The sequence below is a fragment of the Balaenoptera borealis genome, assembly GCF_965194805.1.
Source record: "Balaenoptera borealis genome assembly, chromosome: 11".
Classification (NCBI taxonomy): domain Eukaryota; kingdom Metazoa; phylum Chordata; class Mammalia; order Artiodactyla; family Balaenopteridae; genus Balaenoptera; species Balaenoptera borealis.
This window is the reverse complement of record NC_138868.1, coordinates 107,894,447-107,920,114: the sequence shown is the minus strand read 5'-3', so window position 1 is coordinate 107,920,114 and position 25,668 is coordinate 107,894,447. Positions and strand designations below refer to the sequence as shown.

Sequence of the window (25,668 nt, the reverse complement as noted above, 5' to 3'; positions counted from 1 at the left end):
TAGAACGTGTGCTTACATATCTTGTCTCAGCTGCAAACACGTTCATGTAAATCTGTATCTTCGTTCTCTTTCAGTTCTTTTTCATAAATTGAGATATAATTCACTTACCATAAAATTCACGTTTTTTGTAGTGGTTTTTAGAATAGTCCCAAAGTTGCACAACCATCACCATCACCACTAATTCCAGGACATTTTCATCACCCGCGAAAGAAACCCCATATCCGCTGCCTCCTTCCCCCAGCCCTTGGTACTTACTGCGCTTCAGTTCTTTTTATTATCTTTATTTTTGCTAAGCATTTGAATCAAGCTTCAAGTTCTTTTTCTCAAGGACTTCAACAGGTAACATTTGGCTGACTCACTCCAACCTCATCACGCATGTGTGACTCAACCCAAGTCATTTCTTCCAAATCTTCAATTTTTATTCTACTTGAACCTGGGGTTTGTTTTACTCTATTGGGTTGGCCAAAAAGTTTATTCGGGTTTTTCCTGTAACATCTTATGGAAAAACCCAAATGAACTTTTTGGCCAACCCAATATAAGTCCTCTATTTTTTGAACGTTACTTAGATCCTTTCAAAAGAAAACACACACACATAGACATAAAACAGCACACAAAAGTTTGTCTTTTCAAGATGAACTTCTTTGGGGATGGCTTCATTTTTAATGTCTTTACCAGAAAAATCTTTCAACTGTGTGTCCTAGAGTTTAATCTCTGTGGAAAGTCTGTGATTGCAGAGATTGTCCTCTTTTCCTATAAATGTGCGAGCTGCTTACACACTTAACTCACTAAATAATCTCATTTGTGTGTGTCTTTCAGAATGCAGCTCTTCAGCATCTGTTTATTCGGAAGTCCTTCCGGCCTTTTAAATGTTTGCAGTGTGGGAAGGCCTTCCGTGAAAAGGACAAACTGGACCAACACTTGCGCTTCCATGGGCGGGAGGGGAGCTGCCCGTTGACCTGTGACCTCTGTAACAAGGGCTTCATCAGCAGTGCGTCCTTGGAGAGCCACATGAAGCTCCACTCGGACCAGAAGACTTACTCTTGCATTTTTTGCCCAGAATCCTTTGACCGCCTTGATTTGTTGAAAGATCACGTGGCCATTCATATCAGTGATGGCTACTTCACCTGCCCAACTTGTAAGAAACGGTTCCCAGATTTTATCCAGGTGAGTGTCTGCTACCGCGATGCCTGAACACTTCCTCTTTTAGGTAAAAGAAACTTCGAGTTTTGGAAGATTGAGACAGCCTGTCATCTGCATTTCCATCCCTTCTTTGCAGCATCTTCTTAGTTGAGCATGATATTTCTTCAGTCAACCTACTTTTCATAAGCAAAAGATTACTATGACCCTTAATTGTCCAAATAAGACATTGGCATTTAAACATTTAAGTTGTATTACAAGTAATAAACACCCAGATCTGGTTATAATCTTTAAAAAGTCTTTCTTAATCCTTGTCAATACCCACTACTCATAAAATATATGGCGCGTGTAGAAGGCATACTCCCATTTCCTGGCTTGGAAACATTTTCTCCCCATCACTTTGGTTTCCTGTCTTGTGCTACTAAGGTGGTGCATTTTGGAAGGAAACAAAGAGAAAGTTGGTATATAACATACTGCTTTTTTTAAACTTTTTATTATATATTGGAGTATAGTTGGTTAACAATGTTGTGTTAGTTTCAGGTGTACAGCAAAGTGACTCATATCTATTCTTTTTCAAATTCTTTTCCCATTTAGGTTGTTACATAATATTGAGCAGAGTTCTCTGTGCTATACAGTAGGTCCTTGTTGGTTATCCATTTTATTTTATTTATTTTTTATTATTTATTTATTTATTTTATTTTTGGCTGCGTTGGGTCTTCGTTGCTACACGCAGGCTTTCTCTAGTTGCAGCGAGTGGGGGCTATTCTTCGTTGCAGTGTGCGGGCTTCTCATTGTGGTGCCTCCTCTTGTTGCGGAGCATGGGCTCTAGGCACATGGGCTCAGTAGTTGTGGCACGCAGGCTCAGTAGTTGTGGCACACGGGCTTAGTTGCTCCGTGGCATGTGGGATCTTCCCGGACCAGGGATTGAACCCGTGTCCCCTGCATTGGCAGGCGGATTCTTAACCACTGGGCCACCAGGGAAGCCCAGGTTATCCATTTTAAATATAGCAGTGTGTACATGTCAATCCCAAACTCCCAATCTATCCCTCCCCCCGCCCCACCCTTCCCCCTGGTAACCATAAGTTCGTTCTCTAAGTCTATGAGTCTGTTTCTGTTTTGTAAATAAGTTCATTTGTATCTTTTTTTTTTTTTAAGATTCTGCGTATAAGTGATTTCTCTTTCTCTGTCTGACTTACTTGACTCAGTATGACAACCTCTAGATCCATCCATGTTGCTGCAAATGGTGTTATTTCATTCTTTTTAATGGCTGAGTAATATTCCATTGTATATATGTACCACACCTCCTTTATCCATTCCTCTGTCAATAGACATTTAGGTCACTTCCATGTTTTGGCTCTAATATACTTCTGTATTAAGAACTGACCTCCTCCTCTGTATTATATTCTGGAGCAAAATGGGGTGAGGATAAATTCCAGAATATTCATGATTTCATTTGGACTTCAAGTGATAATATTGTTACATGCTAGTGAATGAACAAGTTAAGTCTAAATATCTAGTAAAAATATTGTGTCTCTCTCTTTTTTTTAAAAAAATTACCAAAGCAAAAGGAGACTAGGATTTAATCATAGTTCTGTTAGTGTTGGGAGTCTTGGTAATTTTCTCACTTTACACAGACAATTAGAGAAGTTGCTTTAAGGTGGAATTTAATGGCAAAAGAGACTCCAAAAATAATGAAGGAAAATGTCTTGCAGGAGTGGTTTGATGTGACTCAGTACTTAGCTCCCATCCATAACTCTTATTCACTGGGTATGTATGGCAAAGAGAGTTCAGAGGCCATATTCCTTTGTTTAAGTTATCTAAAAGTATAGGGAATAAGTCACAATTAAGGGGAAATGATGCTGGTGTTGTATTGTTCTCATATATGGGTAATGTGTTTTCTCTTGTCTAATTCATGTCTTTAATTCTTCAGAACCTGATTTGATAGAAAGATGTAAAAGGACCAATTACTACAAGGGGCTAAGTTGCTTCTATACATGTTGGAAGCAGGAAAAAGTGAGAAAGAATTATTTTTTGTCCTCTTATAGGTAATTTTTACCAAGATTCATTTAAATCCAAGGGAACTTTTGCTTTTAATCTTAAAAAAAAAAAAAAAAAAAAGGACAGAAAAATGGGTTCCACATGATCAGGGCTTGGACTAAGCAAACATTTTCTTCTTCCTCTTCAAGTCCTGTGGGAGATCGAGGTTGGTAAGGCTTCCTGGCCTCTGTGACGGGGATAGTGTTACTGTGGCCCGTTATCAGTCACACCTGATTGGCTCCCAGGCCAGGTTGATGAAGATCCACGGCACAGCGTTTGGCTCCCTCTAGCGTCGCTGAGCTGCCTTTGGTCATTTCCCCTGACTTTCTGTGTCCTCACTGCCAGGTGAAAAAACACGTGCGAAGCTTCCACTCGGAAAAGATCTACCAGTGTACGGAGTGCGACAAGGCCTTCTGCCGCCCCGACAAGCTGCGGCTGCATATGCTCCGGCACTCAGACCGTAAGGACTTCCTGTGTTCTACGTGTGGGAAGCAGTTTAAGGTAGGAACCAGCAGGCAGCCTGGGTGTTCTCGGGCCACGGAGATTGACAAGCTGAGGATGCGCCTGCCCATTTCATGGGTGTATCATCGATGCTCAAAAAACGGACTTGAGATGTACTTTGTGCCTCATGTTTGACTTAGCTGTTAAGATAAAATTAAGGGGAAAGCTCACCTTAATTTCCCAAAATAATTAATTCAAATCCCCAGAGCACTAATGCACCTTTTACAAGAATCCAAGTGTATAATGAATAGAACTAAACTGCTATCGAGGAACTCCTAAGAGGACAATACATTTACCCACCAAATTTTTTACTGAGCACTTATTAAGTGGAAGAGCCTGATAACTGAGCCCTGGGGCATGAGGACTGTCATCCAACAGAGGTGGGAAATCTGTGGGATGCTGAGAGGGCTTAGACTATTTTGGGAAATGTTAATGACTTCCAGAATTAAGTTAAAAAATAATAAGTATCAGAAACGTGCCTGGAATTTAGAAGAAAGCAACGGAAAAACCCACGGGAGACTCAGAGATAAGAGTTAAACAAATAAATGTGAAAATGGTAAAATATGCTTCGTTGGGAAACCAGATGATTCTGCAATGATGTCACTGAGAGACACTCTGCAGAATATGAGTAGGTCATGCTGTCATAGAAACTGGAAAAGAATCCGAAATGGATTCGGGGGGGAGAACTAATTTTAAAAGGAGGCATTTGTGTAGAATGTGGAGGTGGTGGGGATGCCTGGTGTTGCACCTCTGAACTCAGCATGGTTCCAGATACACGGTGGTCATTCAAGAAATGTTTGTTAAATAAACGTACTGAAAAATGAAGTAGTTACAGAAACATCCTCGTACCAAAATGTGGAAAGAACTGGTCTGGTAGAAAGGTTCAAAATCTTTATAAGACCAATAGCAGTGAAATCGTATGTCCAAGAGCAGAGCCTCACTGGATAAGGGAGCTGGCAGTTTTGGAATTTGTCTTTATTCAGGACGGGCTCTGCTTCATTTTCTGTCTGTGGACTCGCATCAACATGTATCACTAGAAGATTAGATGATCAGACTAAGAGCTGTGACCTAGACCGTGTGCCCCATCCACAGCAGGCAGTGTAACTGCTTACTTGAACGGCTAAATTTATATGATGAGAGATGCTTACTTAAATTCATTTGGGATTTAGAGGAATGTCATTATGTGTGTTAAAACGTGTGGTAATTGAGAACACACATGGCTTTGTAAATCCAGTATTACCTACCATTCATTATCAGTTTCTCTTGCAGTTCTTTTTTTTTTTTTTTTTTAACTTTTTGGCTGCACTGCAAGGCATGTGGGATCTTAGTCCCCCCGACCAGGGACGGAACCCGCACCCCCTGCAGTGGAAGTGTGGAATCTTAACCGCTGGACCGCTAGGGAAGTCCCTGTCTTGTAGTTCTTAATACCAAACTTATTCCACGTGCCCTTTGATCACTTCTACATAAATGCAAAACCTTTCTTCTCAAAAATCATTGTGTAGCTTTCAAACTGAATGGTCATTTTCAAGCAAGGCTCATTGGAATGCACTTACTTGCTAGCGAACAGAGTAATTCCCAGCCAGGGTTGCCGTGTCCTCGGATGTAGCCTGGTGGGTTGTGTTACTGCTAACTTGTATTGATTTTTTTTTTACCCCTTCAATTAAAAATCTTCTACTCCCACTCCCCACCCCTCTGCCTTCTCAAAAATTCTCTGTAAACAGCGAAAAGACAAACTACGGGAACACATGCAGAGGATGCACAACCCTGAGAGGGAGGCCAAGAAAGCCGACCGCATCAGCCGCTCCAAGACGTTCAAGCCGCGCATCACGTCCACCGACTACGACAGCTTCACGTTCAAGTGCCGCCTGTGCATGATGGGCTTCCGGAGACGAGGCATGCTGGTCAGTGCCAGGCTCCGGACCGCCCGCCCCTGCTCAGGCGATGGCTCTGGCACAGTATTCTGCACTAAATCTGTCCCTGGGTTTCGTCCCTGGCCGGGGACAAAGCGGAGGCGAACAGTTCCCAGCTTGGGGCTTCTCTCCCCGCTGGTCGCCCCTTGCCGCCTTTGCCATGGTTCATTTCTGGTGTCTCTGGGAAGAGGTCCGTTGATCACTTTTCGTTGCTCGTTTTGCTTTGCTTTGCCCCTCTCCGGCTCTGCTCTGTGCTGCCTCTTCCTGTTCTCTTCTGTGTTCCCGAACGTACTCTCTGGCGGGGTCGTTGCCTTGCAGCCCCCCACACCAGTTGTTCCAGATATGACACAGCAGTAGGAGGGGACTTTCCGCCAAGGCAGGGTATGCGAACCGGGTTAGCTGAAGCACCAGGAGAGCCGGGTCTCCGCTCTCGACTCATTTGGCCCTGATGACAGTTTTTGCAGAATATATCTGTATCTCATTCAACGTCCTCGGTAAGGCCAGGGCACTAAATAACGAAAGAGACGCTTGCATCAGGAGAATTCTCGAAAGAAATTCCTGCTAGTGTGATTTTCCTTTTTTCCACCAGCAGCTCTTTCAGTCAAAGGCTATCGGTGGGATCCACAGCAACCCAATTCACCTTCAGTAATTTGCTGAATTACTGTTAACTCCTGTTAACGTGTCGGTGTCAGAGGGACCTGGCAGTGCTGGTCCTGGCCAAAGGCCTTATGTTTTGGGGTGTTGCTTCAGAGAATTTCAGCTGCTCACAGTTTTTCAGCTGCTCACATTTTTTCAGGGTCTGCTTGTCACGGGGTCTCCTCTTCTCATTTGCTTTTTTTCCTTTTAGGTAAATCACTTATCAAAGAGGCACCCAGACATGAAGATAGAAGAGGTGCCAGAGTTAACTCTACCCATCATAAAGCCCAACCGTGACTACTTTTGTCAGTATTGTGATAAGGTAAAAGGAAACCGTCCATAGGAGGATACCTCTGTGGGAGCCCCACTCAGGGCCAGTTTGTCTGCATGTATAAATATATAGTAGGATCTCGCAGTTTCTCTTAACAGATGGTTCCCTGTCTCTCAGTAGTCTTCCATTCAGACAAGAAAGGACTAGAAGTGCAGCCTCATTTTAAGCCAAAATTTTTTTCTTAAGAATTAGTCAACTGTGTTTTTCTTGTTCCTTCTCTCTGTGATTTTTGCTGTTAAAGAAGAGGCTTATTACCAAGAGCTTAGTATATGAATTCGTTTTAAATTCCTAAGCTCTAAAATGAGGGTGTTTGTCATCCTACTTGTAAAATATAGAGTAGATTTTGGATTTCTAGGAGATTGAGTAGGATGTGAAAAAGTCTTGTGGTGGAATACTCTGTTTGTACTATTCCATTCTTGATTTTTGCATAGTTACAAAAAACACAGGAATAGAATATACATTTATTGTTTCGTTGTAATATTGTTTCCTTATACAATGTCAGCTGTATCGGTTATAAGCTGTGTATAAGTAGTGTCAACTTAAAAGTAAGAAACATTTTTTAAGCACAGATTCACCACTACAGGTTCTAGTTGCTATTAGACTTGCCATTTTGGAAGATTCTTTGGCATCTAGTAGTCAACTATGTACATCACATGAGAGCTTTCACAGAAAGACTAAAGGGTGAACTGGCCTTAAAAGAAATTGTTTCAAAAAAAAAAAAAAAGAAAGAAATTGTTTCTATGACTATATATTCACCTCTTAAACTTTAGGGTAAAGGTAAAGGTGTTTTTACTATTCCTATCTTAGATGTATAAATTCAAGGCAGATGCCTCACATATGTATGTTATGTTCTTACGTTAATTCTGATTTATGTTATATCTTCATTATCCTTCAATATATCTGTTAATATATTTTATTTTGGACTATGTGAATACTTCTTCTCATTTCCTTGTAATGAAATTGTTAAATTGCCTTAAGCAAGAAAGTGGAAGTATATACTGCTTTCATGGCAAAGCTTTTGAATTTGCAGGTTTATAAAAGTGCCAGCAAGCGAAAAGCCCATATTCTGAAGAACCATCCTGGGGCTGAGCTCCCACCAAGCATTCGGAAACTTCGTCCTGCTGGCCCTGGAGAACCAGACCCCATGCTGAGCACTCACACCCAGCTCACAGGCACTATAGCTACCCCGCCCGTGTGCTGCCCTCACTGCTCCAAACAGTACAGCAGCAAGGTACGGGGAAGGCTTTGGGCCACGTCGGAACCCAGGTCATGGTTTAAGGGAACATTGCTTAAGAGAAGATGGTACTTATCCAGATGCCGTGATGGCGTCTTCTGAATTGATGGGGGGGGGCTAAAGGAGCTGCTTCCTGAGAACAGGGAGCATAGCACAGAACGGGAAGAGAATACGGTGGACCTTCCCGGGAATTAGTGCCATCTGAGCACTTGAATGGTTTCCTTTTCCCTTGGCCCGAGGTGGGTCTCCGATTTGAATATTCTCTGCTCGTGGTTTATGAGCTCAGGCTTGCAGCAGCGCTATGTAAGAACTTAAATGATGGTTCTTGAAAAGGGGGTCATTTTTGCTGCGGGGCTTGTCATTGACTGCTGCAGGTATTGGTGGGATCAGGGGATGCTGTGAGGTATTCTGACCTTGCCTGAGAGCGTGGGGGTCACACGAGTCTTTACTTTCTTTCCAGCGTCTTCTTTTTTCCCTTTCATACCTTTGTCCCGCTTCAGGAAGGGCAGGCAGAGCCAGTGTTCCTCTTTTTTTTTTTTAAACATAACATGAAGGACCCTAGGAACCATTGGAGGGCTTGCATTTGAGAAAGATCGAAAATAACCTATTCTAGTAATTCTTCTTGGTTTTTGCCATCACTTTTCAGACCAAGATGGTACAGCACATTCGAAAGAAGCATCCAGAGTACGCCCAGCTCCCCAACACCGTACACACACCTCTGACAACAGCCGTGATCAGTGCGGCTCCAGCTGTTCTAACTACAGACAGTGCTACCGGAGAGACTGTGGTGGTAAGTGCGTGACCGGTAAGAGCGACTCCTGTCCTCCGCTGCCCATCGCAGCTTCAGTGCCAAGGCCATGTCTGTCTTGGTGTTTAATTGGCTGCAGATGTAGCCCACCACCCTTCAGGGTTCTGTACCAGGCATGATGCTTAACGATTGGGTCTCCCAGTCGGCGCTTTCCAAAGCTCTCTGTAAAAGGAGTAGCAGGAAATTCTCAGTGCTGCTTGTTCACTGCAAGATTGTCAGCACCTCCGGGGTAACTCCCTGGGCCTGACACAGACAGACAGCTACAGGTATATAGGTAATCTTCCAACACCTTCTCAACTCTGGCTATTTTTCTATCTGAGCTCAGGGCTTATCTGTGGTCCCATGATCCCACCAGTTAGACAAACCAACTTTTTGTAGGATTTCAGAGCACCGAAATAGCTACAAGCAGCAGTGTTATCAGCTGATGTGCTTTTTTGTGATTTTTGCAGACAACAGACTTGCTAACCCAGGCTATGACAGAACTGTCCCAGACCTTAACGACGGATTACCGAACGCCACAAGGGGACTACCAGAGAATCCAGTACATTCCTGTGTCGCAGTCTACATCTGGTCTACAGCAGCCTCAGCACATACAGCTTCAAGTGGTGCAGGTGGCCCCGGTACTGTCCTGCGTTTATTTCTCTTTACCTGCGTGAATGCCCATATTGCCACCACCCAACACAGCAGCTGGGGTCAACTAAAACACCTAATTCTCAGAGCTGGGACTGGGCCCTACACACTGTGCATGTCAGCTTGGAGTCTAAGACATTTGTAAAGCCCTGGCTGTCGAGGGCTCTGGACTCAGCAGTGTAAGAGATTTCTGTCAGTAGTATCCAGAGATTTTTGGCTCCAGTGTATACCACTATCCTGCCCTACTGCAGGCCAGCACTGAGCCTCTTCTGAACCCTTACCCTGGGCCCCAGGTGGGCTACCTGGTGAGGAGCCCGTCTGATCAGCCCCTACCCAGGCATCGAATGACATCTATCAGTGGGAGGTTGTAAGGAATAACTGTGAATTTTGAATATCGATTAGTACCTTATTAGTAGCAAGTTGTAACTGTTCCTTCTGCAAAGTAATTAATACCTCATTCTTACTGATTCAGGAGCTAAAAGAAAAAAGTCCTCCCAGAACTATTGTTTCATTTAATTATACTAAGGAAATGTACTCAAGGCACACATAAACAAACATTTTGCTTTGAAATAAATTGGACTCTGAAAATTTAAAACTAATATGAAAGCAGGAAAGAGGAAGTTGCCACGGTCATTGACTATCTTTATCTTTTTTTTTTTTTTTTTAATAGGAGGGTTCTTAATTTTAGGCTTTGGAGGAATCTATGAATCCCTGAAGTTGTCTGTAAATTATGATATATATGTACATTATTTTAGAAAAAGGGTCTGTACTTTCACCAGATTCTGATGTCTGTGATACCTAAAAGGTTAGGAACCACTGTTCTAGTGGTTAAGTGTGACAAGCTGAAAACAAATTTTCTCCTTTGATCTCTTTTAACTGATAAAGGGTAGGCCATTAAAATTAATTGAAACTTAAGGGAAAAAAGATTTTTGATTCCTGAGAGCTTCTCATTCAGCTTCTTATTACGAGCTGTATTCCCTCATCTCCTCCTCTTCCAGAATGAAATCGCGTTACTGTCTTATGGTTAACAAGCATAATTTTTAAAACTATTTTCTCCCCTGATGCTTGCCAGCTTGGCCCCAGTGTGGGCCCTCCGGGAGCGAGCCCTGGCTCTGAAGCCCTGCCTGTTCTGCTGCTGGGATGTTGTTTTAGCTACACCTTTGCTCTGGAAGGCTTTCCTTTAACCTTAATCGGCGTGGGTCTGGGTTTCTCCTCCCGCAGGCCACTTCCCCTCACCAGTCTCAGCAGTCCACGGTGGACGTCGCCCAGCTCCACGACCCTCAGACCTACACGCAGCACGCCATCCAGGTGCAACACATCCAGGTCACGGAGCCCCCCGCCCCGGCTGCGCCCGCCTCCCAGGTACGCTGCTCCAGGGACTAGTCTCAGGTTCACGTGGCCTCAGGGACCCTGAAGATGTACTAAGAGCAAAGACATGTGATCTTCAGACCTGGTCTCCTTGACTATGGAAATGATATCATTATTTTGCGGGCCTTTAAAGACTCTTATCTCTGCCTCCAATTTTTCTGTTGGTATTAGGGACACACTTCCATTAAGTGCTTAGCTTCCCCTGTCCAGATGGAGCCCTGGGCTCTGATCTCCTAGAGACAACATTGGCCTTTGCTTCCTGTTCTAAATGGCTACACGACAGTCGGCAATTGCTAGGTTGTTTCTATAATTTTGGAACAGTGACTTTGTGGAGTATTACTGTGTTTGTGTGATAGAGACTATCATTGAGATAGCAGAGCTACACATCCATTCAAAAAACGTTTATTAAATTCTTAGTCTTTGCAGGAAACTTTTCTAGGTCTTGCCCTCAAGGAGCTTAGAGTCTAGTAGGGATATAACACCTATATATAAGTAAATAGGGCATGAAATGAAGGTGTCTGAGCCATAAAGGATGCCTGTAGACCCACCCCTGACATTCCCAGGTTCCACAGCACAAATGAAGGCCGGCATACCATCATCCTGAGTAGTTAAAAGTTTCAATCAAGTTCACAAATCATTAAATAAACATGTTCTGTCTTCCCTGCTTGACATAGGTACTTTCATAATGATAAAATTGAAAAATATACATAAAGTAACAATGGAAACTAAATAACCTGGATAGTGCCAATTCAAAATTCAATGCATTTTTCTGCCAAACACATGGCTGGCGCTGGCAGCGGCCCGGTAGGGGTGGGAGGAATGCAGGAGAAAGGATGTCTCTCTCTCTTTTGCTGGCTCCAGTTGCTGTGGAATCCATAGGATAAACATGCACTTTCTCTGCCTTCCTATTTCTTGGGGGGTGGGGGGATGCTTGACATCTGATTGCCCCTCCTTCCCACTCCCCCAGTAAGGTTTCTGGTGACTTCTCCCAGCCCAGGACAGGCAGCCTCTATCCACAAGGGGCTGTGAGTTTCCCACGCCCACTAGCTTCACACTTCTAAGTTTCTCAAAGGAAGCCGAGGCTGGAGGGCCAGGACAGACTCAGAGTTCCTTGTCAGGATGAGGTGGCCCAGGGACAGCCGTCCCCAAGCCTGCTTCCCCTTTCTCCTCACTCAGGCTCCTTCCCGCACTCACAGGGCCTGTGTACCACGTGGACACCCCATCCCATGTGTCTCAGCTCCATCCACAACCCTGCAAATGGCGATCCATGGCCACCCCTTTGGTCCCAGGTGCCCGAATACTGTTAGAGGGGCCACATCCAGGAGACAGGACCCCTGCAGGAGGCCAAGCCTAGGGAAGAGACTTGTGCGGGTCCCAGAAGTGGGTGCAGGGCCATTTCCAAGGTCTGTGAGGCCTCACGTGAGAAGGGCACAGCTGGAGAAGGGCCAGCCAAGATCCCTGCAGGGCTCCCTCTGGCCTGGGTCTGAGGACCATGTGGATGTGTCATTAGGTTAGTGGAGTTCAGGTGAGGGCAAGACGCTGTTTAGCAGGGAATCAAGGAAAATTTTGTAGAAGTGGTGTTTGAATTAGGTCTTGAAGGAGGGGTATGATTTTGATATGGTAGCTGGGGAAGCATTATGATCTGAACATGCGCTCACTGTGAGTAAAGACACAGAGGTGGGAAATTGAGGTATATTTGTAAAGACTGTGTAGGTTAGTGACAGGAGATGGTGTTTGCAAACAGCACCGGAGCTGGAGCGTGGAGGGCTTGAATGGCAGATAGTGGGGCGGGGGCTTTATCCTGTAGGTGGGATGTATCCCCGTGTTTATCTCCACTAACTGGGGGAGTATCCAGTGCACATCAATGGGGATTCTGACTTCCGGGTTCTACTTCAGTTTGTGTTACAGGTTAGCTTTGTGACACCGGCAAGTTATTGGGCTTCTCAGGTTTTTTTTAATGTCATGAAGATAATTATACTTTCCTTCATTTACTTTTATAACAAGCATACGGAAATTAAGTTTTTGGATACCCTTGTAGATAATCCTTTGGAAACTAATTAGGATTTCCTTGTTATGATTGCTTGCCATTAATTCTGTTCTTATTTAAAATATTACTATTTTAGCAGCGCCACCTTCAGTGTTACAGTCCCCATGATCACGATGTACTTTCTTCAGTGGCTAGTTGACAGTTTAACGCATCCTGGTCTCTTTTCTCTCGAGGTGGCAGGGCAGCCGCTGAGCCCCTCCCCGCAGCAGTCTCAGCAGGGGCTCAGCCCCTCCCAGGTTGCAGGCAGCTCCTCGCAGGGCCAGGCCCTCCAGCAGCAGCCCCAGAGCACCACGGTCCAGCACACGTACCTCCCCAATGCCTGGAATTCCTTCCGCGGCTACTGTAAGTGAGGGTGGCCCTCCTGGGTGCGGGTGGGGAACCTGCAGCCACGGGGAGGAATTTCATCAGCTTTATCATCCATTTTCTGGCTTAAAGGATCATTGGCCATTTTCTACACTCTGTAGAGCTTGTACTTCAGTGAGTTTCATGACACAATTCAAGGTGGCGTCTGATTCAGGGCCACCCTGAAATGACATTTTTCCAAGACTTCAGGAATATTGCTGGAGGACGTGTAGGCAGGTGGTTTAAGTAATAGAGTAGGTGGATTGAGGGTATGAGGTCATGATTCACCTCTTCCACCAATATTTACTGAATATCACTGTGCTAGACCCTGCGTGTACGAAAGATTAATACTGACATTCGTATAAGTAACACCACGCAATAATAATGTTAGCTAACTTTCATCAAGCTCTTACCATGTGCCAGGAATGATTCTAAACTGCATCCATATCACATCCAGTATTCACAACAACCTCCTAGGAAAGTACAATCGTTACTTGCATTTTACAGATAAGACAATTTAGACACAGCGCAACTCGTCCAAGGAACATAGCTACTAAACGGAGGCGTGGAACCCAGGCAGTCTGGCTCCAGAGTTTACACTGTAAACCAGCCCACTGTGCTGCCCTTCCCAACGAGACAGTGTTGGGCTCAAAGAGACCATTATCTCGTGGAGATAGATATATGAGTAGCTGATTTCAAAACCCTGAGGTTAGTGCTACCAGAAGCAGTTTAGCCTGGCTGCCAAAGGTCAAACAGGTAAAAAATCTTGGTGGGGACAACAGCCTTGGGTATGAGCTGAAAAGTTTGAGACCTTATCATTGAAGATCTGGAAGAAACAGTAACAGTTAGAGCTCAGTAGTAGGAGCTAGGAGGAATAAGGGCTGTGTTGATCTCTCTCCTACTACTACTGATTTCTTTTTTTGGGTCCGTCTCTGCTGTGATTGATCTTTGGCTGTGTTATGTAGATTTGGTGTGGAGACCAGGCTCAAACGCTACCATTTAGTTATCTTTACCATCTATTCTCCTAAATATTGGTGGTCACAATGAGAGCTGAGTCTAGTTTCTGTCAGGGAAGGATTCCTCCTCGTGATAAATCCCAATAGAATCCTGGTAAATAGATAGACATTTATACTCAGTTTAATTCCTGTGAGAGGAACGTGGAAATGATGCTGACAGCCACTGTAATAATAGTAAGAACTAGCATTCCAACTTGATGAAACAATCTGAAAATTTTTATTAGGAAAAAAGTTTAAAATATACAAAAATAGGGAATTCCCTGGCGGTCCAGTTGTTAGGAGTCCGTGGTTTCACAGCTGAGGGCCTGGGTTCAATCGCTGGTGGGGGAACTAAGATCCTGCAAGTTGCGCGGCACGGCCAAAAAAATATACGTGTGTGTGTGTGTGTGTGTGTGTATATAGATACACACACACACACACACAAAATAGAACAGTATAATGAGCGCGCCTGTACCCATTATCCAGCTTCAGCAGTTATCATGGCCAGTCTCATCTGATACGTACATGCTCTCATCCTCTCCCAGTCCTCCAACTATATAATAATTCATATCATTTCATCCATAAATATTTTTTAAAAAACCCCACAACTGTAAGTGTCGTTATCACACCTAAAAATAAATTACAGTAATTCTTTAATACCATCAAATATCCAGTGTTCATATTTCTGTGATTATCTCATAAATGTCTTTTTAAAAAAATATTTTATTTGTTTATTTGGTCGCGCTGGGTCTTAGTTGCGGCAGGCGGGCTCCTTAGTTGCGGCAGGTGGGCTCCTTAGTTGTGGCATGCGAACTCTTAGTTGCGGCATGTGGGATCTAGTTCCCTGACCAGGGATTGAACCCAGGCCCCCTGCACTGGGAGTGCGGAGTCTTAACCACTGCGCCATCGGGGAAGTCCCATAAATGTCTTTTTAATAGTTGGGTTTTCAAATTGGGTTCCAAATAAGGGCCATACATTGCAATCGATTATACCTTTTGAGTTTCTTTTAATACATGTGCTCGCCTTCTCTCTTTTAAGTTGCAATTAACATGTTGAAGAAACTGGGTCATTTGTTTGTAGAGTTCCCCACATTCTGGGTTTTGCTGTTGACATCCCTGTATTGTCATTTAAGATGCTTTCCTCTGTCCCTTTTATTTCCTATAGATGGGCAGTTAAACCTAGAGGCTTGATCAGATTCAGGTTCAGTTTTTTTCCCCAAAAACACTCCATAGCGGTTGGTGTGTAGTTCCATCGGGAGGCACATAATGCTTGTCTGTCTTTTTCCTTTGCTCCACTATTTCAATAGGGATTGCAAAGTTGTCATATTCTATCATTCTTTATATACTTATAGCTAGAAAACTTCCATAACGAAAACAATTTCACCTTAACCATCAGGTTACTCTGAGGTACAATTTGTACAGGAACGGCAGAAGAGATGCTTTAAATACTTGGCTCATCTCCTTTATTTACCAGTTTTCAAAATAGTGAGTTGTTTCCTAGTATTATCCAAGGTGACCGATGCCGGGCGTGTGTGTGTCTTAGTATCGCTGGGTACTTGTGAATTTCAACCCACTGGATGTGTTTCAAACCATTGTAGTCAGGGCTTCCCTGGTGGCGCAGTGGTTAAGAATCCACCTGTCAATGCAGGGGACAGGGGTTCGAGCCCTGGTCTGGGAAGATCCCACATGCCGCGGAGCAACTAAGCCCGTGCACCACAACTACTGAACCTGTGCTCTAGAGCACGTGAGCCACAACTACTGAAGCCCGTGTGCCTAGAGCCCGTGCTTCGCAACAAGAGAAGCCACTGCAATGAGAAGCCCGTGCACTGCAACGAAGAGTAGCACCTGCTTGCAGCAACTAGCGAAAGCCTGCACGCAGCAACGAAGACCCAACGCAGCCAAATATTAAATAAATAAATAAATAAATAAATTTATTTTTTTTAAAAAAAAACATTGCAGTCATTATCCTTGTTGATGCTCAGATTATCCCATCTTTGGCTAGTGGGAACATCTTTCTGTATCTTTCCCACATGACTCTGCAGTCTTTTATAGTGTCTTACACGCTGGTATGACACCAGATTCCAGGCTCACCTTGTACATTTCTGACCCAGGTTTGGAATCAGCCATTTTCCCAAGAAGTCCTGGTTCCTTTGAGTAGAGGATGTGATTTAGAGGCTGTCAACTGGGTGCTAGGGTGAACTCTGTTTTTAATTAGCTTTAATAACACGGTAGTGAAGTAAAATTCATGTTAGACTAAGTTGTGATTGCTAGGCAATAGTGGATACATTGTGCCAGTAATCAAATGTGACTGTAAAAGATAAAAATATTGAGCTAACAGGTGAATCTTTGTAACTTATCTCAAGGTTTAAAAATTTTTGAGTATTTGTCTTTCTGGATATTCAGAAGCCACATTTTGAAGGAGATGCATTGATTGTTTCCGACATTTGGTAACTCTCTACTAGCCTCATGTGATCAATTCTTAATCAGAGGTTCTTTTGCTGTATCAAGAAATCATATCAGCCTAAGACGCTCAGAGCAAGCAAATCCATGGAAAGTGACTCAGCAGGGAATGTGGTCACTGGTTAGGTATTTGTTTCTACAACTTGTATTAAAATCTGAGACCACTGAACTATGGCTCCTTCCTGTTTTTCAGCATCGGAGATTCAGATGATGACGCTCCCCCCGGGTCAGTTTGTGATTACAGACAGTGGCGTGGCAACTCCGGTCACCACTGGCCAAGTGAAGGCGGTGACTCCAGTAAGCTGTGCTGCTTGGAGGGTTTTCCTGTTCCCCACGCTGCACCACCCTCGCCCTCCCCCATCTTCTCCCAAACTCTTCACATCTGAGTTAGAGGCACCTCCTCTGTATTCCTATAATTTCTTGTGGTGCTATATTATAGCACAGTTTATTTTTTTTTTAATTTTATTTCTTTTTTACTTTTTTCTTTGAAGTGTAGTTGATATACAATGGTGTGCCAATCTCAGCTATACAGCAAAGTGACTCAATTTTACACATATATACATTCTTCTTTACATTAAAAATTTCTGTATTTTTAAAAATATTCTTTTCCGTTATGGTTTATCCCAGGAGATTAGATATAGTTCCCTGTGCTATCCAGAAGAACCTTGTTGTTTCTCCATTCTAAATGTGATAGTTTGCATCTGCTAACCCCAAACTCTCAATCTGTCTCTCTCCCTCCCCAGCCCCCTTGGCAACCACAAGTCTGTTCTCTACGTCTGTCGGTCCGTTTCTGTTTTGTAGATAGGTTCGTTTGTGCCATATTTTAGATTCCACATGTAAGTGATATCATATGGTATTTGTCTTTCTCTTTCTGACTTACTTCACTTAGTGTGATAATCTCTAGTTGCATCCATGTTGCTGCAAATGGCATTATTTCATTCTTTTTTTATGGCTGAGTAGTATTCCATTGTATATATGTACCACATCTTCTCCATCCATTCCTCTGTCTATGGACATTTAGGCTGTTTCCATGTCTTGGCTATTGTGAATAGTGCTGTTATGAACATAGGGGGTAGCACAGTTTATTTTAATTATTGGTTTACTATCTTTTCCCAGTAGGCAATTAATTCCTTGAAACCTAGGTCTTTGTCTTTATCTCTTTATCCTCAGTGCTTTTGCACAGGAGGCTGGGCTATAGCAAATGCTCAATAAAGATCTATTCAATTAATAACTATAATGAACCTCCTAGATCCGTATACATATATATACATGTAGATAATCATCTTTTTAATGTGCTTCTTAGAAAGTATATGAGTCTTCATGACTATTGGTCCTCAACTGGGTTGGAAGAAAATAATATGATGAATCTATTATGGAGCTCTTTTAAATTATTTTAAACAATTCACCCACCCCAGGTGAAAAACATTGCCATAAATTATTTTGTTATATTTAGGTTAGGCCTGTCAATGTTGATTATATCTGCTACCTCTGTTTTTATCTTCACTGGTTTCTTTTGGCCTGCCTCTGGAAGACAGAGTATGTAAATTAAGAAAAATACTCTTAAGTGACTAGGGATATTGAGATGTTCCCAGGGGAAGACTATTTCCCAAGAGGCCTCAAAGAGTAGCAGGGTAGTCTAGTGGCCTCAGAAACCTGATTTATTTATTTATTTATTTATTTTTCAAAGCACACTGAGAGCTCACCCATTTCTCAGCACATGAATTCACATTAACTAGACTTAGGAGAGATGTATAAATCCAGAGTAACACTATTGTCAATGGAAACAATAACTAATATAAAATGGAATAGTCTCATTGGCATAATCAGTGAAATTTTTTGCTCTTTGTGGGGACTCACTGATTCTACCCTTTTTTGGCCAGGAACCCATTTGGGAAACTGATTATATAGCCAAGGATGTTCCCTTCCATCTGCCACAGTATACATACAAATTTGATGTACAGTTTTGTTTATAGATTCTCTGAAGCCTACCTATGAACTGCCTAGGTGTCCATGGACCCTTGGTTGAGAACCAGCCCCCTCCTGCTAGAGAAGGACCCACACAGGAAACCAAATCCTGATCAAAGAGTGGCTTGATGAGTGTGGACTCAGAACATACGGCCCTCGATAAATCAAATGGGTATTTGGCTGTGGCTTTCTCTCTGGACAGTGCTTGGAAAGGATGCTGCCCAAGTTTTCCTCTGTGACTTCTTTTTTTCTCAGCCTGTGTAGCTGACCAGTTCTCCCTCTTACAGACACATTCTGTCTTTAAAAATGTTAATGTAGGGACAGAGTTAGCTGCAGGTCTATGGAGACGTTTTTTTCATGATCAGAGGGAAAATGAAGAAAAATTAAGACAACATATGTTTTCATAAAGTTAAATTTATTCAATGCAAAAGACTTTCATTCTAAGATTGTGTTCTTCCTATGCTTTTGAGTGTTAAAATGTCTCTCATTTGACAGTAGCATTTAAAAAATGATTTTACTTGGCAAAATAAAATTTGGGAACATTTATTCTTACTTTAATTTTGCTGGTCTTTGAAATTCTGAAGTCTGGGAACCATTGATCTTGACTTGGGCATCATTCTGCCTCTTTAAGGAGAATTTAAATATCTCTCCTTTGATCCATTTTGTATTAATCTTAAATATTAATTGACAGATAGTCACCTTATTTTATGAATTTCTAAATTCTCAGGGACAATACCATAGCATATTTTCTTTGCCAGGTAGGTTACCATCATGATGCAAATTTCTGTCCCTGAACTTCCTCACTGTATCATTTGGTATGACGACCAAGGTGCTCCCTTAAGTTAACTCTGTAGTCTACTTCTCTAAAGGAATTAGGCAAAGCATCTCCCATAGGTGCCTAGTTTGGTTCCCCATGTAACATTTCTTTGCATATTCCTTCTCCCCACCGTGCCCCCATAACTCTACCCCCCACTTCAGGCCTCAGATTTCTAAAGATCCTTTTCTTCCTGCTCTAGGGTCATTATGTGCTATCAGAAAGTCAATCAGAATTGGAGGAAAAGCAAGCTTCTGCTCTCACTGGTGGAGTCCAGGTTCAGCCAACTGCGCATGGTGACTTGGACCCCCAGACCACCAGCCAACAGCCCACCCAGTACATCATTACAACCACCACCAACGGGAATGGGAGCAGCGAAGTGCACATCACTAAACCTTAACTTCCATCCTTGAGCCAGAATCAAACAGTCACATCATGTCTTTTCTTATTCATACGTCTGGAACGTCTGGAAGCTTCTGACACTTAGAACTCTTTTTTTAAGATTTATCACTCAAGAGTTTGGAAATCACAGTTTTGACGCTTATACGTACACTGGGGCTTATTTTATCCAGGTCATCTTTACCAAATGGACTCTTCAAACCCTAGGAGTTTCTGCCACGGAATGGAGATCTTTTAGGGGAAAGTAGATTTCAAGACAGAGAAACCTTGCCTTGCTCTTGAGTTGGTTTTTTAACACATAGATAAGCCTTACTTTTCCTTTGTGGAAATATTAAGCAGTGTATTGTGTTTGTACCAAAGGTGGATAAAGGATGTGCCAAGTCCATGGCCACTGGACTTGTTGATTCCAAGCCATGGCACCAAAGGCGAAGGGGCATTTTATGGGTGTGTATTAGGTCGGAACTGCTTCATCTTGAGAGTTTGCATTCTCAATAACTTAACAAAGGGAGCCCATTGCACATGAAAATGAAAATGATGAAGCAAAGGTTTCATCAGTGATGGTCTGAAGGAAAACCTGTTACCTAAATTTTTCTTATTGCTGATTTTTAAAAAACTTGCCTTTTTTGAAAAACCGTTGTTGGGCTATTGGTAGTGCTTTCCACAGACCCTGGCCCTCAGTGGACTAGGCCAGAACCTCATGTTCTGATAGATCTTACTTTATTACTCCACAACTGTGGACTCCCTGTACAAGAAAAGGATGCTTGGTGTCAACAGAATTTAGACTCCCAGGTTACAGGTTGGCCTCCCATTCTCTGGTTGTACTTGTATGAAGAAGGAGATATTGGAGATGACAGTACCAAGAAAAATTATTGATACTGAAACAACTATATAGAGCGTAAAAAGCACTGAGACCTTGTCCTGCCTTTCAGGATCCATTTACCACTCATTGGTAAAGGGTGAATCCTTGCTCGTACTAGGTGTACCTGCAACCCTCGCTCACAGCATGCAGTGTATTTTAGTACTTCTAATTCTGTCTTAAAATGAACATTCTTTCAGGTTGGATGCAAAGGTGGTCCTCCTTATTTCTTAACACTTTCAACTTTAAATATATTGCAATTCATCTGGACCTTTTGGTAAGATGACCAACTTCACACCTAGGGGAAAAATAAAAATGTGGGGACCATTTATAATATGTTAGAGTAATTATAAGGGATCTGGAAGGAATCTGATCTTAATATTACATTGTCAGTTGGGAGAGGGAGAAAAACTGCCTCAGTGATAGTTTTTCTTATCATTGTTCCTGTTTGGGAGCCTTATTAGCTGTGAATTCAATGGGGAAAATATTTCCCTTCTTTTTACTGTACATTCCAGTTGTGCACATAAAACACTGCAGAAATCAGTATGTAGTTTAACAACTTTTTGTGACATACTAATACATTTTTAGAATAATTATGGCATGGTAGAATTTATCATTCCAGAACAGAAAGACCTACCTTCAGTTTCAAATGAAGTTAAATAATTTTTTTATTGACATTTCTGGGTAAAAACTGGTTCTATAAATTAAGAAGTATAGTAGCTTCTTTATGGTAAAGACACCTTTTTGAAAAGTAAACAATTCTGTAAAGTAACTTTACTAATACGTAGACTTTGCACTTTATTATTGAGACCTCAGTCATTTAGTTATCCCTGACAATTTAGGCACTAAGAGAACTTGAGAGTTACTTGCTAATTGTGTAGAAAATGAAAATGGACTCTATATCTTTGGTAACAGAGGTAATGCTGATGTTTTCAATAGAAAATATTGACTCTGTATCACAATATAGAGATTTTTGAGTCCCAAAGTCCTACAATGTGATGATTATAAATATCCTAGTGTCCAGTCTAGAGAGACTTGCTAGGTAAAGCATATTAGACTTTCCCAAAGGTCCAGTTTAGTTTTTATAACTTAAATTTGGCCCTGTTGGTTCCTTTTTAATTTGAACCAGCAAGGTATTCCTCCCTCCCCTCAGGAATAACTTACTGATTAAAATGGAAAACTATCACTGAATGGAATGTTCATTTTATGCCAGTTATTTCAAGTTTTAAAATACACAGAAGAGAAAAAGTATTGCGGAAGGACCTCTGTTTCTTTCCCATCTAAGTTCTTTTTTTTCCCTTTTGTTTTTTTGTCCTTATGTGGACTAAGTAAAGACTCTAAAACTAATTTGTATATTATCAACCAGAGATGCAGGTGTGGCAGTCAAGCCAAACAACATTGCTTTAAGATCAGGTATTCTGTATATTTATTCTAAGATAATGGCTTTTCAAAAGGACTTGGATTTGAAGAGATGGCAGATTATAAGCCATCTGAAGACCCAATTTGGAAAAAATGTCTGTAGCCAATGTTCATACTGTGGCCTCGCCTAAGACACACTGGCACTGTAGACTTGGATCAGTGCAGTGTGAGCATTTTGGAGTAGGTTACATAGAGATTTTACATTTTTACTGTTTCATTTGTGCCCACATAAACAGATATTTCATCATGTAAAATTCCTGTTATTCCAGAGAAACCTATTGTTTTGATCTTCTGGAACTGTTTTCTGATTTGGAATTATCCTTTCAAAAGACTCTTAAGATATGTAGGGCTAAAAAGCACTTCATGAGATGCTGAAGCTGACCCACAGGTTGAAAATGTTGACCTTATCCTGTTATTTAAATGTGAACATTTACTGTACATTCAGTGAGTTATAGTGTTAATAGTCTTGTGCTACTCAGCAGGTGTAAAAATTAATAAATATTTTTTTTTAATAAACATCTTTCTTGTTTGTATGTGTACAAGTTACAAGAGCTTCTGAGATCATTACTTTTTTTTTTTTTAAATAATACAACTTACATTGTTTTGACTCTGGTTCACTCTGGTGTGGTCAGAGACGTAAGGTCAGGGAATTTATGGATGGTAATATGGAATGATGTTCCCCTCCCCTTAGTGGCTTCCAGTTCGAGACCCCTCCCAACAATCTAACAGGAACTAGGGGCAGGCACTCAGCCAGCTAGGGAAGAGCGATTGGCTTTATTTGGAAACCACTATTTGCCAACCAGGGAGGAACACCAGCTTGACTGACGTGTTTCCATCTAGCGGAGAGAACTGAGGATGCTCTCTGCACGACAGGTTGGAAGTAGCTGTGAAAGAAGTTTGAAGCGGTTCTAAGTAAAACCTAGTTTATAAGAAGAAAGCGGCCTAGATTCTTAACGAGAGGAAGATTAATCGAGTTTGATTAAGAAAATGTGTTTCTTCGATGTGTGTACTGTCTTTCCGGACGTCGAGGGTCCAGGGACAGGAGAGAGACGGGAGAGAGAAGTGGGGCCACGCCCGGGTGGGTCGCGCGTCACAGGCTCTGGTTCTTGTTCTCCCCAACGAAACTCGAGAAATCGCAAAATGGGAACTAATAGTGCACACAGCTGTGGTACAAAGACAATGATGGAAAGTGCTCTCAGCCTAGTGCCTGGAGCAGGCTATGAGATATGCAAACGTTAGCTGATAAAACGGCATTCACTCACTCATGGGCTCCGGAGCCAGGTGACTAGCGACACCGCCCTCCGGAAGCTTCTAAGCCAGGTGAGACCAACGAGACGCCGGCAAACTGCATCCCAAGGCCCAGCCCCGCGGGCTCACGCCACTCTAGGTTATGCCCCGCGAGCCCCTCCCCGCCCCGCCCCCGGCACTTCCAGGCCCCGCCCCCGGCACTTCCAGGCCCCGCCCCATGCAGCTCAAGGCCCCGCCCCGCACAGCCCTGCCCCTTCCGCCGCCCGAGCCCGGAGCGTGCACGCACCGAGACGCCTTGCGGGAGCGAGCGCGTGCGGGAACCCGCGGGCCGAGAGGCGCAGCGGGTTCGGAGACCAGCGTCCGCGGCGCAGGTGAGGGCGGGCCGGGGCGGCGAAAGGGTTAAAGTGTTGCCGGGGAGCGGAGGGAGGGAGCGAGCGAGTGTCTGGGTCTCCGAGGGTCGCTGCCCCTGTGGGCACGGGACAGGGGAGCGGGCGTGTCGGGAGGCGGGCGGCCCGGGTGGGTGGGGGTTAGAGTTAGGCACGGTGTGGGGGGAGGGGCCGTGGGCGCGGAGGTGCCTGTTAGCGGGGCGGGACCCGGGCCTCGGGCTTGTGAGAGGCCGGCTAGGGAGGGGTTTAGCAGTTTGGAGCCGGCGGTTGCTCCGGAAGGAGTCTGGGGTTTGGCTTCTGAGTTGGGGAGGGTCCAGGAGGGAAGGTTATCCCAGGTGCAGAGGAAGGGCCATTGGGAGAGGCCTTCCCGGTCTAGTAAAGATGGGCCTCTTTGGTCCAGGACGCCGCAAGACTTAGAAGTCCTTGGCTTCCGGTTTTCAACCCTTTGGAAGCTGCCTGCTTTTTGTATTTTGAGATCCTCTTCAGAATAGTAGCAGGGCACAGGTTGCCACTCGAAGGGATTAAATTTAGCTACACGTTCACTAATTGAACTGAATTGAAGTGAAGCTAATTGAAGAAACTAGCTTCACTAATTGAAGTGAAGCTAATTGAAGAAACTTGTGAGCAAGTTGTGAAACAGGTTATCCTCCTGAGAGTCAGGTAAAACACTGGCTTTGTAGCTGTTACCCTATTCTGTGCCAGTTCTGGCTTATAAGAGGACTTTATTCTGAGCATCAGGTTGCATCTACATTTCTTTTCTTTTTAAAAGTTTTGTTAAATGCAAATGCCATGTGCTTTCTTACCTGCAGTCAGTTATTTAGGCAGCCGGGGTGTTCAGGATGCGGTAGTTCATCATGTGCTGAAGGGTGATGGGACACAGTTGCTTGGCGACCACGCAGCTGCTTTGAACACGAATCTTTCCACTGTACCTTTACGTAGATATGACATCTCTTCCAGATAACTTGAAATAATCAGTGCAAACGTGCTTATTTTAGCAGTAGTATTACAAGTCTACTCTTTATCATTTGAGAGTTTCAGGATGAGAAGTCATTACATGACTACGTGAAGTTACATAAATGCATCCACCTGGAGGTTATTCATTGCAGGATTCCAGGATTGGAAATAACAGTAGAGAGGACCGGGTCCAGCTCTCCTTCATCTTATATAGATAAGGAAATTGACAGCCTGTGAGGTAAGATTTGCCCAAAGTCACTGAGATGAGGCTAGGAGTTTGGTGTTTTAACTGTTAAATCTTTTGTGTGTGTGTGTGTGTGTTTTTTTTTCTCCTTTCTATTTGGTAGAAATCAGAGAGAGAGAATGGTTTTAGCAAATGTTTGTGGAGTGGTTGAGTTCAGCCTCCCTGTGGGCCTATTAACTGTGGCTTCAGCTGTGCACCTGATTCCAGCCATCAGCCTTATGAGATGCTCTCTGAAAAAGTTTTCCTGTGTACTTTTCTAAAGGTAGCCAGCAGTGTTTAGTTATGACAGGAAGGAGAAAAATAGCATTTCATCTACATGGTTATAAGTATCAGCTGGACCAACTAAAGTGGGTTGGCCGCTGACTTTGCTGGCTGTCCTGGTCAGGTGCTTGGATCCTCCAGAGTTTATGCGGACTGATAAAGTCATATTAAGATGCTTGCTTTTCCTGATTTAAACTGAGAGTTTATCCAGGAGGTATTGTATGTAGTGTTAAGAACATGGGTTTGCAGTCATGCAGACTGGAGTTTCATTCCTACTTCTGGAGTTGGGCAAGTTGCTTATCTATTTTGATCCTAGGTTTTAGTATCTGTAGAATAGATGTAATAACCCTATCTTGCACACTTATAAGAATTAAATCAGGTGTATGAAAGGCCTGGCACTTAACAGGCCCTCATTAAATAACTTAGTGTTACTGTCTGAATTTTACTACTCTGTGGATTTTCAGTGAAATTTCTTTTGTGAAGGAACAACAAAGAATTACTTGCTAAAAAAAAAAAAAATTAAATATATTAGAGTGAGAGATTACTGGCCTGGGAAGTCTAAATTATGGGCTGTGATCTAGTTATTTAATCTTTGAGTCTCGTTGTACTCTTGTGTAAAATGAAGGTGTAAGAAATTCTATAAATTGGGGAGTCACTGTAGAAGTATTCTGAGTAATGAGAGACTTG

The 25,668-nt window shown here is 43.0% G+C and overlaps 2 protein-coding genes across 6 annotated transcripts in view; both read left to right on the top strand.

Annotated features, from left to right (window-relative positions):
• Nucleotides 1–22,404, top strand: part of PRDM10 (PR/SET domain 10) — a 105,166-nt gene extending 82,762 nt beyond the window's left edge. For all 3 annotated transcript variants that reach the window (XM_082343066.1, XM_082343065.1, XM_082343064.1), the window contains 11 exons: nt 817–1,164; nt 3,520–3,675; nt 5,397–5,576; nt 6,433–6,543; nt 7,583–7,783; nt 8,433–8,576; nt 9,044–9,214; nt 10,446–10,586; nt 12,813–12,981; nt 16,629–16,732; nt 19,417–22,404. In XM_082343066.1, the coding sequence (XP_082199192.1) occupies nt 817–1,164; nt 3,520–3,675; nt 5,397–5,576; nt 6,433–6,543; nt 7,583–7,783; nt 8,433–8,576; nt 9,044–9,214; nt 10,446–10,586; nt 12,813–12,981; nt 16,629–16,732; nt 19,417–19,614 (1,923 nt within the window). In that variant the 3' untranslated portion in view covers nt 19,615–22,404. The remainder of the gene's footprint in view (nt 1–816; nt 1,165–3,519; nt 3,676–5,396; nt 5,577–6,432; nt 6,544–7,582; nt 7,784–8,432; nt 8,577–9,043; nt 9,215–10,445; nt 10,587–12,812; nt 12,982–16,628; nt 16,733–19,416) is intronic.
• A 1,000-nt stretch (nt 22,405–23,404) lies between these two features.
• The window catches only part of NFRKB (nuclear factor related to kappaB binding protein), a 35,747-nt gene continuing 33,483 nt past the window's right edge, over nt 23,405–25,668 (top strand). For all 3 annotated transcript variants that reach the window (XM_082343062.1, XM_082343061.1, XM_082343063.1), the window contains exons 1-2: nt 23,405–23,507; nt 24,561–24,714. The gene's annotated coding sequence lies outside the window, so the exon portion shown is untranslated. The remainder of the gene's footprint in view (nt 23,508–24,560; nt 24,715–25,668) is intronic.